The following is a 12,144-nucleotide window of genomic DNA, read 5'->3' on the forward strand; positions in this document are numbered from 1 at the left end:
CGCGCTACTCGCTTAACTTCGGAGTTCTCATGGAACTTGAAGCCAGTGAGCTCCCAAAAGGCCTCGTGCTAGGTAAGGATGAGAATATACATATAAGGATTACTCCCCTGGGCGATGTGGGATGTCATACTAATGAACCCAATTCCCATGGGCCATAAATTTTCTGAGAGAATAATAACAACAGACTACAATCTGAAGCTCGATCATTTTTTTTTAATAAGGATTATGCTCCCTCACAGGCAAGCAACAAGAAACAAAGAAATTGAAACAATTTTTTTCAATGTGCCAAAAAGCACATTGTCTAGCATATAAACACATATAAACATCTGGTGTACTCTATCATATCTGATTTTATTATTTTAAAATGTTATATTGATTAAAAATAATTAAATAAACACATGTTTTAAATATTTTTTTTGGGTAAATTACATTTTTATACCTCAGGTTTGGGATCTATTTCAATTCCTTACAACATCTTCAAAACATTTCACTTTCATACCTTAAGTACTATTTTATTTTAAAATAATACCTCCGTTACATTTTCCATCCATAAATCAATTAAGTGCCGACGTGGATGCCACATATATGCCATGTGGTTGCAATATGTCTGCCACGTGGCAAAAAATATTTATAAAAATAAAAAATAAAAAAAAACCTTCAAAAAGGGGAAACCCACCTCTTCTCCCTCCTAAGCATCTCAATATCCCTAAACCTGCAACAACAAGAAGGAGAAGAAAAAAATCCCAGAAATCATCTTCAATATCCCTAAACCTGAAAGAGGTTAAAAAAATCCCAGAATTCATCTTCGCGGGGCGGGGGGGGGGGGGGGCGCGGGGCGGCGAGGGTAGGAGAAGGAGGAAAAAAATCCCAGAAATCATCTTCGAGGGGGTAGGAACTATGGGATCTGGGTTTTGCGGGGTGGGGGGGAATATTCTTTCTTCCTCCCTCTTCCTCTTCTTTTTCTTGCAAACTGTGGGTCGCTGTGTGTTTCAATTTTTATTTTTTAGGTGAGAAAATTCAGGTTTTGGGTGGGATGGGATGGGATGGGTTTTTGGATGGGAGGGGAGGTGAAGAGAGTGGAGGAAAGAGTGGTGGTTGGGATGCTTGGGAGGGAGAAGAGGGGTTGCGGGGGTGGGGGTGGGTATCTGCGTTTTCAAGTTTTTTTTTTTTTTTTTTTTTTTTTTTTTTTTTTTTTTAAATTCATGTTTAAAAACAAATTAAAAAATTATTTTTTTGTCACGTGGCAAACATTTGGCAGCCACGTGCCAATTATGTGGCAGCCACGTCAGCATTTAACGGATCAATGGATGAAAAATGTAATGAAGGTATTATTTTGAAATAAAATAGTACTTAAGGTATGAAAGTGAAATGTTTTGAAGATATTATAAGGAATTGAAATAGACCCCAAACCTGAGGTATGAAAATGTAATTTACCCTTTTTTTTTCACTCATGGCCTTGTCAAATATAACCGACACGAACAAAACAAAATTTTGGACGGCTGCCAGAATAATCTTTGAATGTTTTTTTTTTTTGCGATTTTTTACACATGTTATCTCGGAGTATATTCAAACATATTTGACGGTTGGATCGTTGAAACTAGTTTCGTATAATGCATATCCTATCAAATTGATATATTTAACAAACACTTAAGAGTTAATGTTATACTTCCATTAAGTATAAAATAAGATTTATCCACTAGTTTAAATATTTTAAATTGAAGATCGAATTTATTCATTGCATTCTTATAGGATCGAGGAGTGTAGCTGCAAAAAATCATCAAAATAGGAGCTAAAATAACAGTTAAATTGTGATTTTTTGTTTATAACCATCGAAAACTTTTGTTCCGTTACCTGACCTCTAAATATTTGTATTTTGCAATTTTTTACATATGCGATCTTGGAGTGTGTACAAATAAGTTTGACGGTTGGATCACTGAAAAACGTTTCGTAGACTGCGTATCGCATCAAAACAGTAGATTAAACCAACATTTAGAGTTAATGTTATACTTCCCCATCAAGTATAAAATAATATTTTGTGGTATCCACTAGTGTAAATATTTTAAATTGAATGTCGAATTCATTCTTATAGGATCGAGGAGTGTAACTACAAAAAAATCATCAAAATCGGAGTTAAAATAACTGTTGAACTGTGATTTTTCGTTTATAACCGTCGAAAACTTTTGTTTTGTTACCTAATCTCTAAATGTTTGTTTTTTGTGATTTTTTACGTAAGTGATCTCGGAGTGTGTACAAACAAGTTTGACGGTTAGATCTTTGAAAAAAAAAAATTGTAGAATGTGTGTCGCGTCAAAACGGTAGATTAATTAAACACTTAAGAGTTAATGTTATACTTCTATTAAATATAAAATATGATTTTGTGGTATCCATTAATGTAAATATTTTAAATTGAAGATCAAATTTAGTCATTGCATTCTTATAGGGTTGAGAAGTGTAACTGTAAAAAATCATTAAAACCAAAGCTAAAATAACCGTTAAATTGTGATTTTTTGTTTATAACCGTCGAAAACTTTTATTTTGTTACGTAATCTTTGAATATTTGTTTTTTATGATTTTTTACATATGCTTTCTCGGAGTGTGTACAAATAAGTTTCACGGTTGAATCGTTGAAAAATGTTTCGTAGATTGCATATCGCGTCAAAACGGTAGATTAAACAAACACTTAGAGTTAATATTATACTTCCATTAAGTATAAAATAAGATTTTGTGGTATCCACTACTGTAAATATTTTAAATTGAAGATCGAATTCTTTCATTGCATTCTTATAGGGTAGAGGAGTGTAGCTGTAAAAAAATCATCAAAACCAGAGCTAAAATAACCGTTAAATTGTGATGTTTTGTTTATAATTGTCGAAAACTTTTGTTCCGTTACCTAATCTCTTAATTTTTTTTTTTTCGCGATTTTTTACATATGCGATCTTATAGTATCTACAAGCAAGTTTGACGATTAGATCATGGAAACTAGTTTCGTAGAATGCATATATCTCTGTTAAATTTGCCTAAATTTTGAAGTGGGAAAAGTAATTTGTGCTAAATTTTTATTTATGTTTTTCAAGTATTAATTAGATAATATTTAGTTTGTGCGATGACATTTTCATTGTACAATTCTCTTTTTGTTTCTTTATCGCATATTTTACATGGGTTATTATCTATTAAACCAAAAGTGTAAAAATTATCTATTAAACCAAACAATTATTTATTTAATTTTTAAAAATGTATTCTATTTAAATACATATTATTTATTTATTTATTAAACCAAACAATTATTATTTTATTTTTTAAATTCGTAACAAAATTTTTTTTGGGGGGAGCGGGGGCAAGGGATTTAAAATTTTCGGAGGGAATTTTGGGGGGATTTTCCATTTTGTTTCTGTCGGTTATAATCGATAATAACAAAAAATTTATGTCGGCTTTTATTTTAAAAAAACATTTATGTCGGTTTTAATCGACAATAATGACAATTTTCCAAAATAAAACCCTTTTATCTCTAAGCAGCAGTAATGGCTTGGCTACTCGCAGAGTCGTTCGCGGAGTTGATGTTTTTGCCTTCTAGGTATGTGTCTGTGCTAGGCTACTTGGTCAAGCAGTACTTGTTTGAAAAAATGGAGCTTCTTCCCAACACCGCCACGCTCATCGCGTTTTACAAAAGAAGAAAAGAAGAGGGCAAAGAAGAAGAAGAAGAAGGACTGGAAGAAGTAGAAGAAGAAGATGAAGTTGAGCTTTTAGCGGGGACTGTGGAAGTTTGCTTTAACAAAAAGGGTGTCGTTGCCTCTCCTCCTACACCAACTTCTCCCAAGAATTCGCCTTATATTAGTAACATTGTGGTGAAAAAATTGATTCGGAGGTTTGTTTTGCTTCCCTAATTGAAGTTTACTTTATCAAATGTTGTTTCTTGGGCATGTTATGTGCTCGGCATAATTGCATTGCATTGTATTCTTCTCGTAATTTGCAGATTGAAAGCGTTTGGTTTTCGTAATTGTATTGTTTTTTGAACTGAATGATAACAAAACTACCCTGTCACATCCCGGCCCGGGGCGGATCACTTCCCGGGCCCGCTCCACCACTGTAGCACGATATTGTCCGCTTTGGGCTTACCATTCCCTCACGGTTTTGTTTTTGGGAACTCACGAGCAACTTCCCAGTGGGTCACCCATCATGGGATTGCTCTAGCCCTCTTCTCGCTTAACTTCGGAGTTCCTACGGAACCCGAAGCAAGTGAGCTCCCAAAAGGCCTCGTGCTAGGTAGGGATAGGAATATACATATAAGGATCACTCCCCTGGGTGATGTGGGATGTCACAATCCACCCCCTTAAGGGCTCGACGTCCTCGTCGGCACACCACGGCCAGGGTTAGGCTCTGATACCAAATTGTCACATCCCGGCCCGGGGCAGATCACTTCCCGGGCCCGCTCCACCACTGTAGCACGATATTGTCCGCTTTGGGCTTACCATTCCCTCACGGTTTTGTTTTTGGGAACTCACGAGCAACTTCCCAGTGGGTCACCCATCATGGGATTGCTCTAGCCCTCTTCTCGCTTAACTTCGGAGTTCCTACGGAACCCGAAGCCAGTGAGCTCCCAAAAGGCCTCGTGCTAGGTAGGGATGGGAATATACATATAAGGATCACTCCCCTTGGCGATGTGGGATGTCACATACCCACTTATAACACCAGATTTGAAAAGATAAAGCTTTAGTTCACTGTGTCTCAAATGAGACTTTATTTAAAATTATGACTTCGTAAATTTTCAAGAGGGGCATTGGATGGCATCTTTTGAAGGCAAGAGAGGAACTAATCTCGCAGATGAGTTCCTCAAGAAAGGGGTACTTGCATTGCAGGATGATTGATACAACTCCATTCAACATGTATACAAAATCAGGATACGATATTGTAAAGACGGATACCATTTTGGTTTTGTTGCTGTTGCAGAGGCGCAAGCACTTAATATGCAAGAAACTTCCAGTCTTAACCAACTTTTCAGAATCGGATATGTTCTGTTGACAAGAGGAATTAACACCATGAATGTTTATGTGAAAATCATAATATGTGTCTCTGAGGTACATGCAGTTGCTGCCATAATCTTTTTTGTAGATTTGTATTGATAAATCATTATGTAGTAAATCTCATACTGTTGTCTTCTCTGAGCATAGTGAAAAAAACTAGGAATTTTGTGTCTTCTCTAAGCAGTAGTAATGGCTTGGTTCTTTATTGTTATGCAGAAATTAATACATTTGAAAGGGAAAGAAATGATTCAGAAAGTGGTTTATATTTTTTTTTATTATTAATATATTTTCTGTTGGATGCTCTTATTAATCATTATTAATAAACTCTTTGTCGGTTATATTCGACACAAGTTCTGTTGGTTTTATCCAACAGAGATTCTTTGTCAGTTATATCCAACACAATTTCTGTCGGTTTTAGAGTATCTTGTGACATCCCACATCGCCCAGGGGAGTGATTCTTAAATGTATATTCTCATCCTTACCTAGCACAAGGCCTTTTGGGAGCTCACTGGCTTCGGGTTCCGTAGGAACTTCGAAGTTAAGCGAGAAGGGGCTAGAGCAATCCCATGATGAGTGACCCACTGGGAAGTTGCTCGTGAGTTCCCAAAAATAAAACCGTGAGGGAATGGTAAGCCCAAAGCGGACAATATCGTGCTACAGTGGTGGAGCGGGCCCGGGAAGTGATCTGCCCCGGGCCGGGATGTGACAATTTGGTATCAGAGCCTAACCCTGGCCGTGGTGTGCCGACGAGGACGTCGGGCCCCTAAGGGGGGTGGATTGTGACATCCCACATCGCCCAGGGGAGTGATTCTTAAATGTATATTCTCATCCTTACCTAGCACGAGGCCTTTTGGGAGCTCACTGGCTTCGGGTTCCGTAGGAACTTCGAAGTTAAGCGAGAAGGGGCTAGAGCAATCCCATGATGGGTGACCCACTGGGAAGTTGCTCGTGAGTTCCCAAAAATAAAACCGTGAGGGAATGGTAAGCCCAAAGCGGACAATATCGTGCTACAGTGGTGAAGCGGGCCCGGGAAGTGGTCCGCCCCGGGCCGGGATGTGACATATCTTCTATCGGAAAATTCATTTCCTAACGCTGGCAATTCTTTCATTTATTATATCTACCATTGCATCCATTTTCTGTCGAATTTTGCTTAATATCCAACAGTAATATACGTTTCTTGTCTGTTATCACAACAACACTAATAAATGGTTTCGTGGTAGTGTCGACCCCCAACAAGGAGAATGCCAATAAAGTTTTTTAAAATAAAAAAATGTAGAAGAAAGAAAAATGAGTAGCTGTGTGTGTTTTGTTTAGGAGCAAAAGAACATTTGGAAGCGCTCATCTCTCTCACAAGTGGGGCGTGAAGTTTTAATTAAGGTGGTGGTTCAAGCAAGTCCGGCGTATCCCATGAACCTTTTCAAGTTTCCTACGACATTTTACAATGATTTGAATGCAATGATCTCTAAGTTTTAGTGGGGACAAAAGGAAGGGAAGAACCGGATTCATTGGGTCTTAAGGGAGCAATTGGGGCGATCGAAAAAAAAAGACGGGTTAGGTTTAAGGTGCTTTGCGGAGTTCAATGACGCCCTATTGGCGAAACAGTGTTGGAGGTTGTTAATGGAGCCAAATTCATTGTGGGTGTCGGTTCTTAAAGCTTGATACTTCCCCAACTGCTTTTTCTTCGATGCAAAGTGGGGTGTAAGAGCTTTTTAGGCATGGTCAAGCCTCTTTATTGGTAGAGAAATTCTTTGTGGAGGTGCACACTAGCAAATAATGAATGGAAATGATGTTCAGGTTTGGGTGGATAGATGGCTGCCATCTATTCCCTTGGGATGTCCATCTCCCTTGGGCATGGTGTCAGTCCTTTTAAACCTTAGGGTCAATTCTTTGTTATGCAATAAAAATGGGGGTTGGCATATTGATTTCTTTAAACCTTTTGTGGTGGAGGATGAGCTTAAGGCGATTGTTAAGACACATATGGGTGACCCGTCGTTGAATGACAGATTGGTGTGGCCTTTCGTGAAAAAGGGAATCCATTCAATCAAGTATGGATATCATTGGGCTCTGACCAGGAATCGGCAACAAAGAAATGGTATCCCTCATAGGTCTGCCTTCATCCTAAAACATTTATGGAAGTGTGTATGGAAGCTTGAGGTACTGCCAAAAATAAGATGCTTTATGTGGAAGACCTTACATGAGGCAATGGCAACGAAGGCTAATTTGTTTAAGCGCCGATCTTCGCCTTCACCAATCTGCCTTCTTTGCAACTCGAAGGAAGAATCAATGGTACATATTTTTCTTCACTGCCCATGGGTGGAGGAGGTGTGGCACGGGGGAATGTTGACAAGAGGTTTACGCAGGGGAGAGGTTACATCTTGGGCGAATTGGTTGGGTGTTATTTTTGATTCGATAAATGGACAGACGAGTGCTAGGAGCAGCTTATTTTCATATGTTGTTATCACTTGTTGGCATATATGGAAGGCAAGATGCAACTTCCTCTTCAATCAATAATCCATCTTTCCACGGCAAATTATTACAGTTATCACCCATTCGGTGGCTGCCTGCAAAGAAAGTAATCAGGCCCCGGCCATTAGCCTGCCGATCTCTGTCCCATGATTGGTTTTTAATGTCTATTGGTCTTTACCTTTTACGGGATTCATTAAAATTAATGTGGATGCCAATTGGTTAAGGGGTTGGGGTTCAGATTTTATGGGTATGGTGGCTTGGGATGAAGTGGGCAGGTTTGTGGCAACGGTCAGATATAAGGTGACGGCCTCTATTGCGGCTGTAGCGGAAATATTGGTTGTGTTGCATGGGTGTGAGTTAGGAAGAAATATAGGATGGAATTATGTCATCATGGAATCTAACTCTCTGGAATCTATTGCCTGTCTTCGAGATTTGACTACGATGGGCAGTTAGGAAGCATTCCCAATTCTAGCGCGGAGCAAAGGAATGAAGGAGGCTTTTAATGACAGCCGCTGGTCTTGGGTTTCAAGATCGGCCAATATGGCTGCAGATCTTTTGGCGTCGCATCAAAGTAGGGAGGTATGTGATAATATTTGGGTCAACATACCCCCATGCTCCATTATGCATATTCTGTGTAATTATGGTCTTCCTTGTCCCCCTTAATCTCTTCATGGTAATACGAGAAGTGACACTTTTAGCATTAGATGCGGTGTTGTTTGTGCCTCCTTGTACTACTTTTCTCTAGTTTCTGTTATTTACTTTTGCCTCGGGTAGGCTTCTTTGTTTCTTTGGCATCTTTGCCTGGAAAATATATTATCTTGTTCGCAAAAAAAAAAAAACAAAGAACATTTGGTTCATTTGGGATGAGGCCGAAGCTACGACACTGTCGACATTTGAGGCCCTTAAGAATTGCATGGTGGTGTGGACGCTCTTTGGATTTGAACAAAATGCACCTCAAACTCTATGTTTTTCTCATGAAAGGTGCATGCACTTTAACAACACCGATATTGTCCCCACTTGGCCACCTGCTCAATCCGTCTGGTGTGGAGTTTTAATACAAAAGGCCTCGGTGTTAGTTAGAGTGGGGTAATTTTATTTAAAGGGCTTGTTCTCAAGCCTTCTGGCCGATGTGAGACAGAGGAATTCTAAAAGTCACCTACACGTGAGACCTTATTTTTATGGGTCACACGTGAAGTTCGACACATCGGCAACCACGTGGAGCCAAGCTGGGGCTCACCTGTTCGCGTGAGGCCAATAGGGACCCACCCATTCACATGGTAGTACGGGCCCATCCCCTGGCTCTGATACCATGTTAAATTTCAGGTAGACAAGTTGAGGGCCCACCCCAACAACACCGATATTGTCCTCACTTAACCACCTGCTCAATCCATCAGGTGTGGGGTAAAGGCCTCGGTGATAGTTAGAGTAGGGTAATTTTATTTAAATTGCTTGTTCTCATGTGGGACAGAGGATTTCTAACGCTCATCCGCACGTAAGACCCCATTTTATGGGTCACACGTGGAGTTCCAAACATCAGCAACCACGTGGAGCCAAGCCGGGGCTCACCCATTCGCGCAGGGCCAATGGGGAGCCACCCATTCGCGCAGCATCACTTGGTCTACGTGGAGCCAAGTCAAGGCTCACCCATTTGCACGGGGTCAAAAGGGACCCACCTGTTCATGTGGCAGTACAGGCCCGTTCCCTGGCTCTGATACCATGTTAAATTTCAGGTAGATAGGCCATGGGCCCACTCCAACAACACTGATACTGTCCCCACTTGGCCATATGCCCATCCGTCAGGTGTAGGGTTTATTGCAAAAGGCCTCGGTGTTAGTTAGATTGGGGTAATTCTATTTAAAGGGCTTGTTCTCAAGCTTTCTGGCCGATGTGGGATAGAGGAATTCAAACACTTCCCTGCACGTGAGACCCAATTTTATGGGTCACACGTGAAGTTCCACACATCAGTAACCAAAGCCGGGGCTCACCCGTTCGCGCGGGGCCAATGAGGACCCACCCATTCACGTGCATCTCTTGGTCTACGTGGAGCCAAGTCGGGGCTCACCCGTTCACGCGGGGTCAAAGGGGACCCACCCATTCAAGTGGATGTACAAGCCCGTCCCTTGGCTCGGGTACCATGTTAAATTTCAGGTAGACGGGCCGAGGGCCCACTCCAACAACTCCGATATTGTCCCCACTTAACTATCTGCTCAATCCGTCAGGTGTGGGGTTTTAATCTAAAAGACCTCATGTTAGTTAGAGTGGGGTAATTCTATTTAAAGGGCTTGTTCTCAAGCCTTCTAGCCGATGTGAGACAAAGGAATTCTAACATATCCATTCCATCCACTCTCAACGTTTACACTAATTCAAAATTAATAAGAAATTGGAGAATTTTCTTTTCAGAAGTTCAGTTTCTTGTTAATTTGGCTCACAAGTTTAGTTTCTGCGTACAAATGGTTATTGTTGTTGTACAGAAACGACACTCTAATAATTAAAACAAAATCTTAATGGATGTTCTTACCATATACGAATTCAAATTTGACGCCGCATCATGTCACAAATTTGATTTTGCTGCTTCGCAGGCTGGCGATGATGACGAGGAGCAAAATCAAATTTAAATTTGTGATATGATACAGCACCAAATTTGAATTATTGAAGGACATGTCCAGAATACTAATGGTAGGAATATCCACTCAGGATCAATTTAGAGTGTGGAGAACAGCCAACAGAAGTACAACCATGGTGGTCCCTTTCTCCTTTTCCAAACTTATCTATGGGCAACTGGTTTTTTGTAGTTTTGCCTAAAAACTTCAATTTATTACAAGCCCATACTTTAAGGCCTCTTCTTTGATTTACTGCTCATTTTGTTTCTTCCTCCTCTAACTTTTACACTTATTTCCACTATGATATGTATTTCTCGATTGCTAGTGGTTCTTAACATAGGATAGTATTTCTTTGTTCATGACTCACTAGGTTTATTTGCATGCATGTTCAAGAACAGGGAAGTATACATTAGGTCCTTCGATCCTGATCAGTTCTAACCAAAGAAAAAGCAGCCTTCCTTGGTCATACATGAACTGAATAAAAAACGACCCAATACATACATACATACATATATATATATGGGTAATGTTAGGGAGATCAAATATTTTAAATCAAATTTACAAACCAAATGATGTGGTTGTATATAATTGGATTATTAATTAAGTGTCGATTAACATATTTGTTTCTTATTGGTGACACATCATTTGGTTTAAAAATTTTGATCTCCCTAGCATTATCATATATATATATATATATCTATGTGTGTGTGTGTGTGTGTGTGTTTATGTAGTAGCTACGTAGCACCTTTAAAAAAAATGGAATAACTGTGCTTAGTAAATATGGGGTACCAATCCAAAGAACTTGATGCATTGTCGATATTTGTTAGATACATATTGTGTCTGCATTTGTTAATACTGAAAGACCTCCTTTGTTAGAGAAGATGGGATCGGATATTAAGACATTTTGAAGAAAAGATTGGATAAAAACTTCCATGATTTGTCTAAGTTTGTAGGGTACTACTATTCCTAATGACTAACCTTCAATTTGGAAAAAAAATAAGGAAATTGTCATTCTTTTTTTTTTTCTTTCAAAATGTCTTTAATATAGTGAATATCATCTTCAAGCAATTCCTCTCTAACAAACGAGGCAACAATGTACTAATTATATTCTGTAGATTTGTACTCGATAGCACTATACAGTCTATACTAGCCAATCACTGTGTTGAAATGATGATTACAAGCTCACCAGCAGAATGCATACAAGAGGCCAGTAGCACCTGTTACGTTTCCAACAATCAAAAATAAAAAAATGCTGCACCGTCAAGACAATGAAAAGGATGGTAAATGCAAGTCTCGCATGTATGTGTGTGGACTGCTTGTTTATACTGAATTTTATGTAGCAGCAGAGATCTGAGTACAGATGAGATAGCGATCGAACTTTTACACTCAACTCGTCTCCCTCAACTATATACGAATATCCAAAAGATCATAATAATAATGCAAAAAGATGCAGGACCACCACCTAATTTGTAAAAGTACTTTGCATTTCATTTCATGGTCGATCGATAGCCTTTTCACATAAGGCCCCGATCATTCCTTCGACTCGCGTGGTTCACTGCAGGCCGTCCAATGCTCCTTCCCAAAGGAGAGCGTGTGGCTGCTTGTTTCACTCACGTGCATGTATTGCACAGCCACCAGTAGAGACGAGAGAGAGAGAGAGAGAGAGAGAGAGAGAGAGAGAGAGAGAGAGAGAGAGAGGGGGTGGGGGAGCTGTGTGGGTCCAGCAGTGTGCCTCACAGAGTTGATCTTAATCACCCCCCATCTATCTATCTTTAGGTAAAAAGGACCATGAAAGTCTCATTGCAGCTTAAGAAATTAAATGAACTGATCAGTGTGGGGAAAACAGGTAGGTAGGAAATCTTGTTTTAGCCTGTTAGGGTTTTTTTTTTTAATTTTTTAATTATTATTATTATTTTATATATAGTGCATGGTGTATAGGATGCATCCATGTTTTCTTTTTGTTAAGATGTATTGATGTTTGAACAGTTAGATTTTTACTGTGAAAATTTAGCCACGTAAATTCAGTCGTATGGTTTTTTCTTGTTTTAACACCTCTCTCT

At 39.4% G+C, this 12,144-nt stretch overlaps 1 protein-coding gene across 1 annotated transcript; it reads left to right on the plus strand.

Annotated features, from left to right (window-relative positions):
* The first annotated feature begins 3,518 nt into the window (after positions 1-3,518).
* On the plus strand, positions 3,519-5,016 carry LOC137711307 (GCN5-related N-acetyltransferase 5, chloroplastic-like). The gene is made up of 2 exons (XM_068450535.1): positions 3,519-3,866; positions 4,768-5,016. The coding sequence occupies exons 1-2, from the start codon at positions 3,519-3,521 to the stop codon at positions 5,014-5,016; spliced, it is 597 nt and encodes a 198-aa protein (XP_068306636.1).
* Positions 5,017-12,144: the final 7,128 nt, after the last annotated feature.

Source organism: Pyrus communis, chromosome 12 (assembly GCF_963583255.1).
Source record: "Pyrus communis chromosome 12, drPyrComm1.1, whole genome shotgun sequence".
NCBI lineage: Eukaryota > Viridiplantae > Streptophyta > Magnoliopsida > Rosales > Rosaceae > Pyrus > Pyrus communis.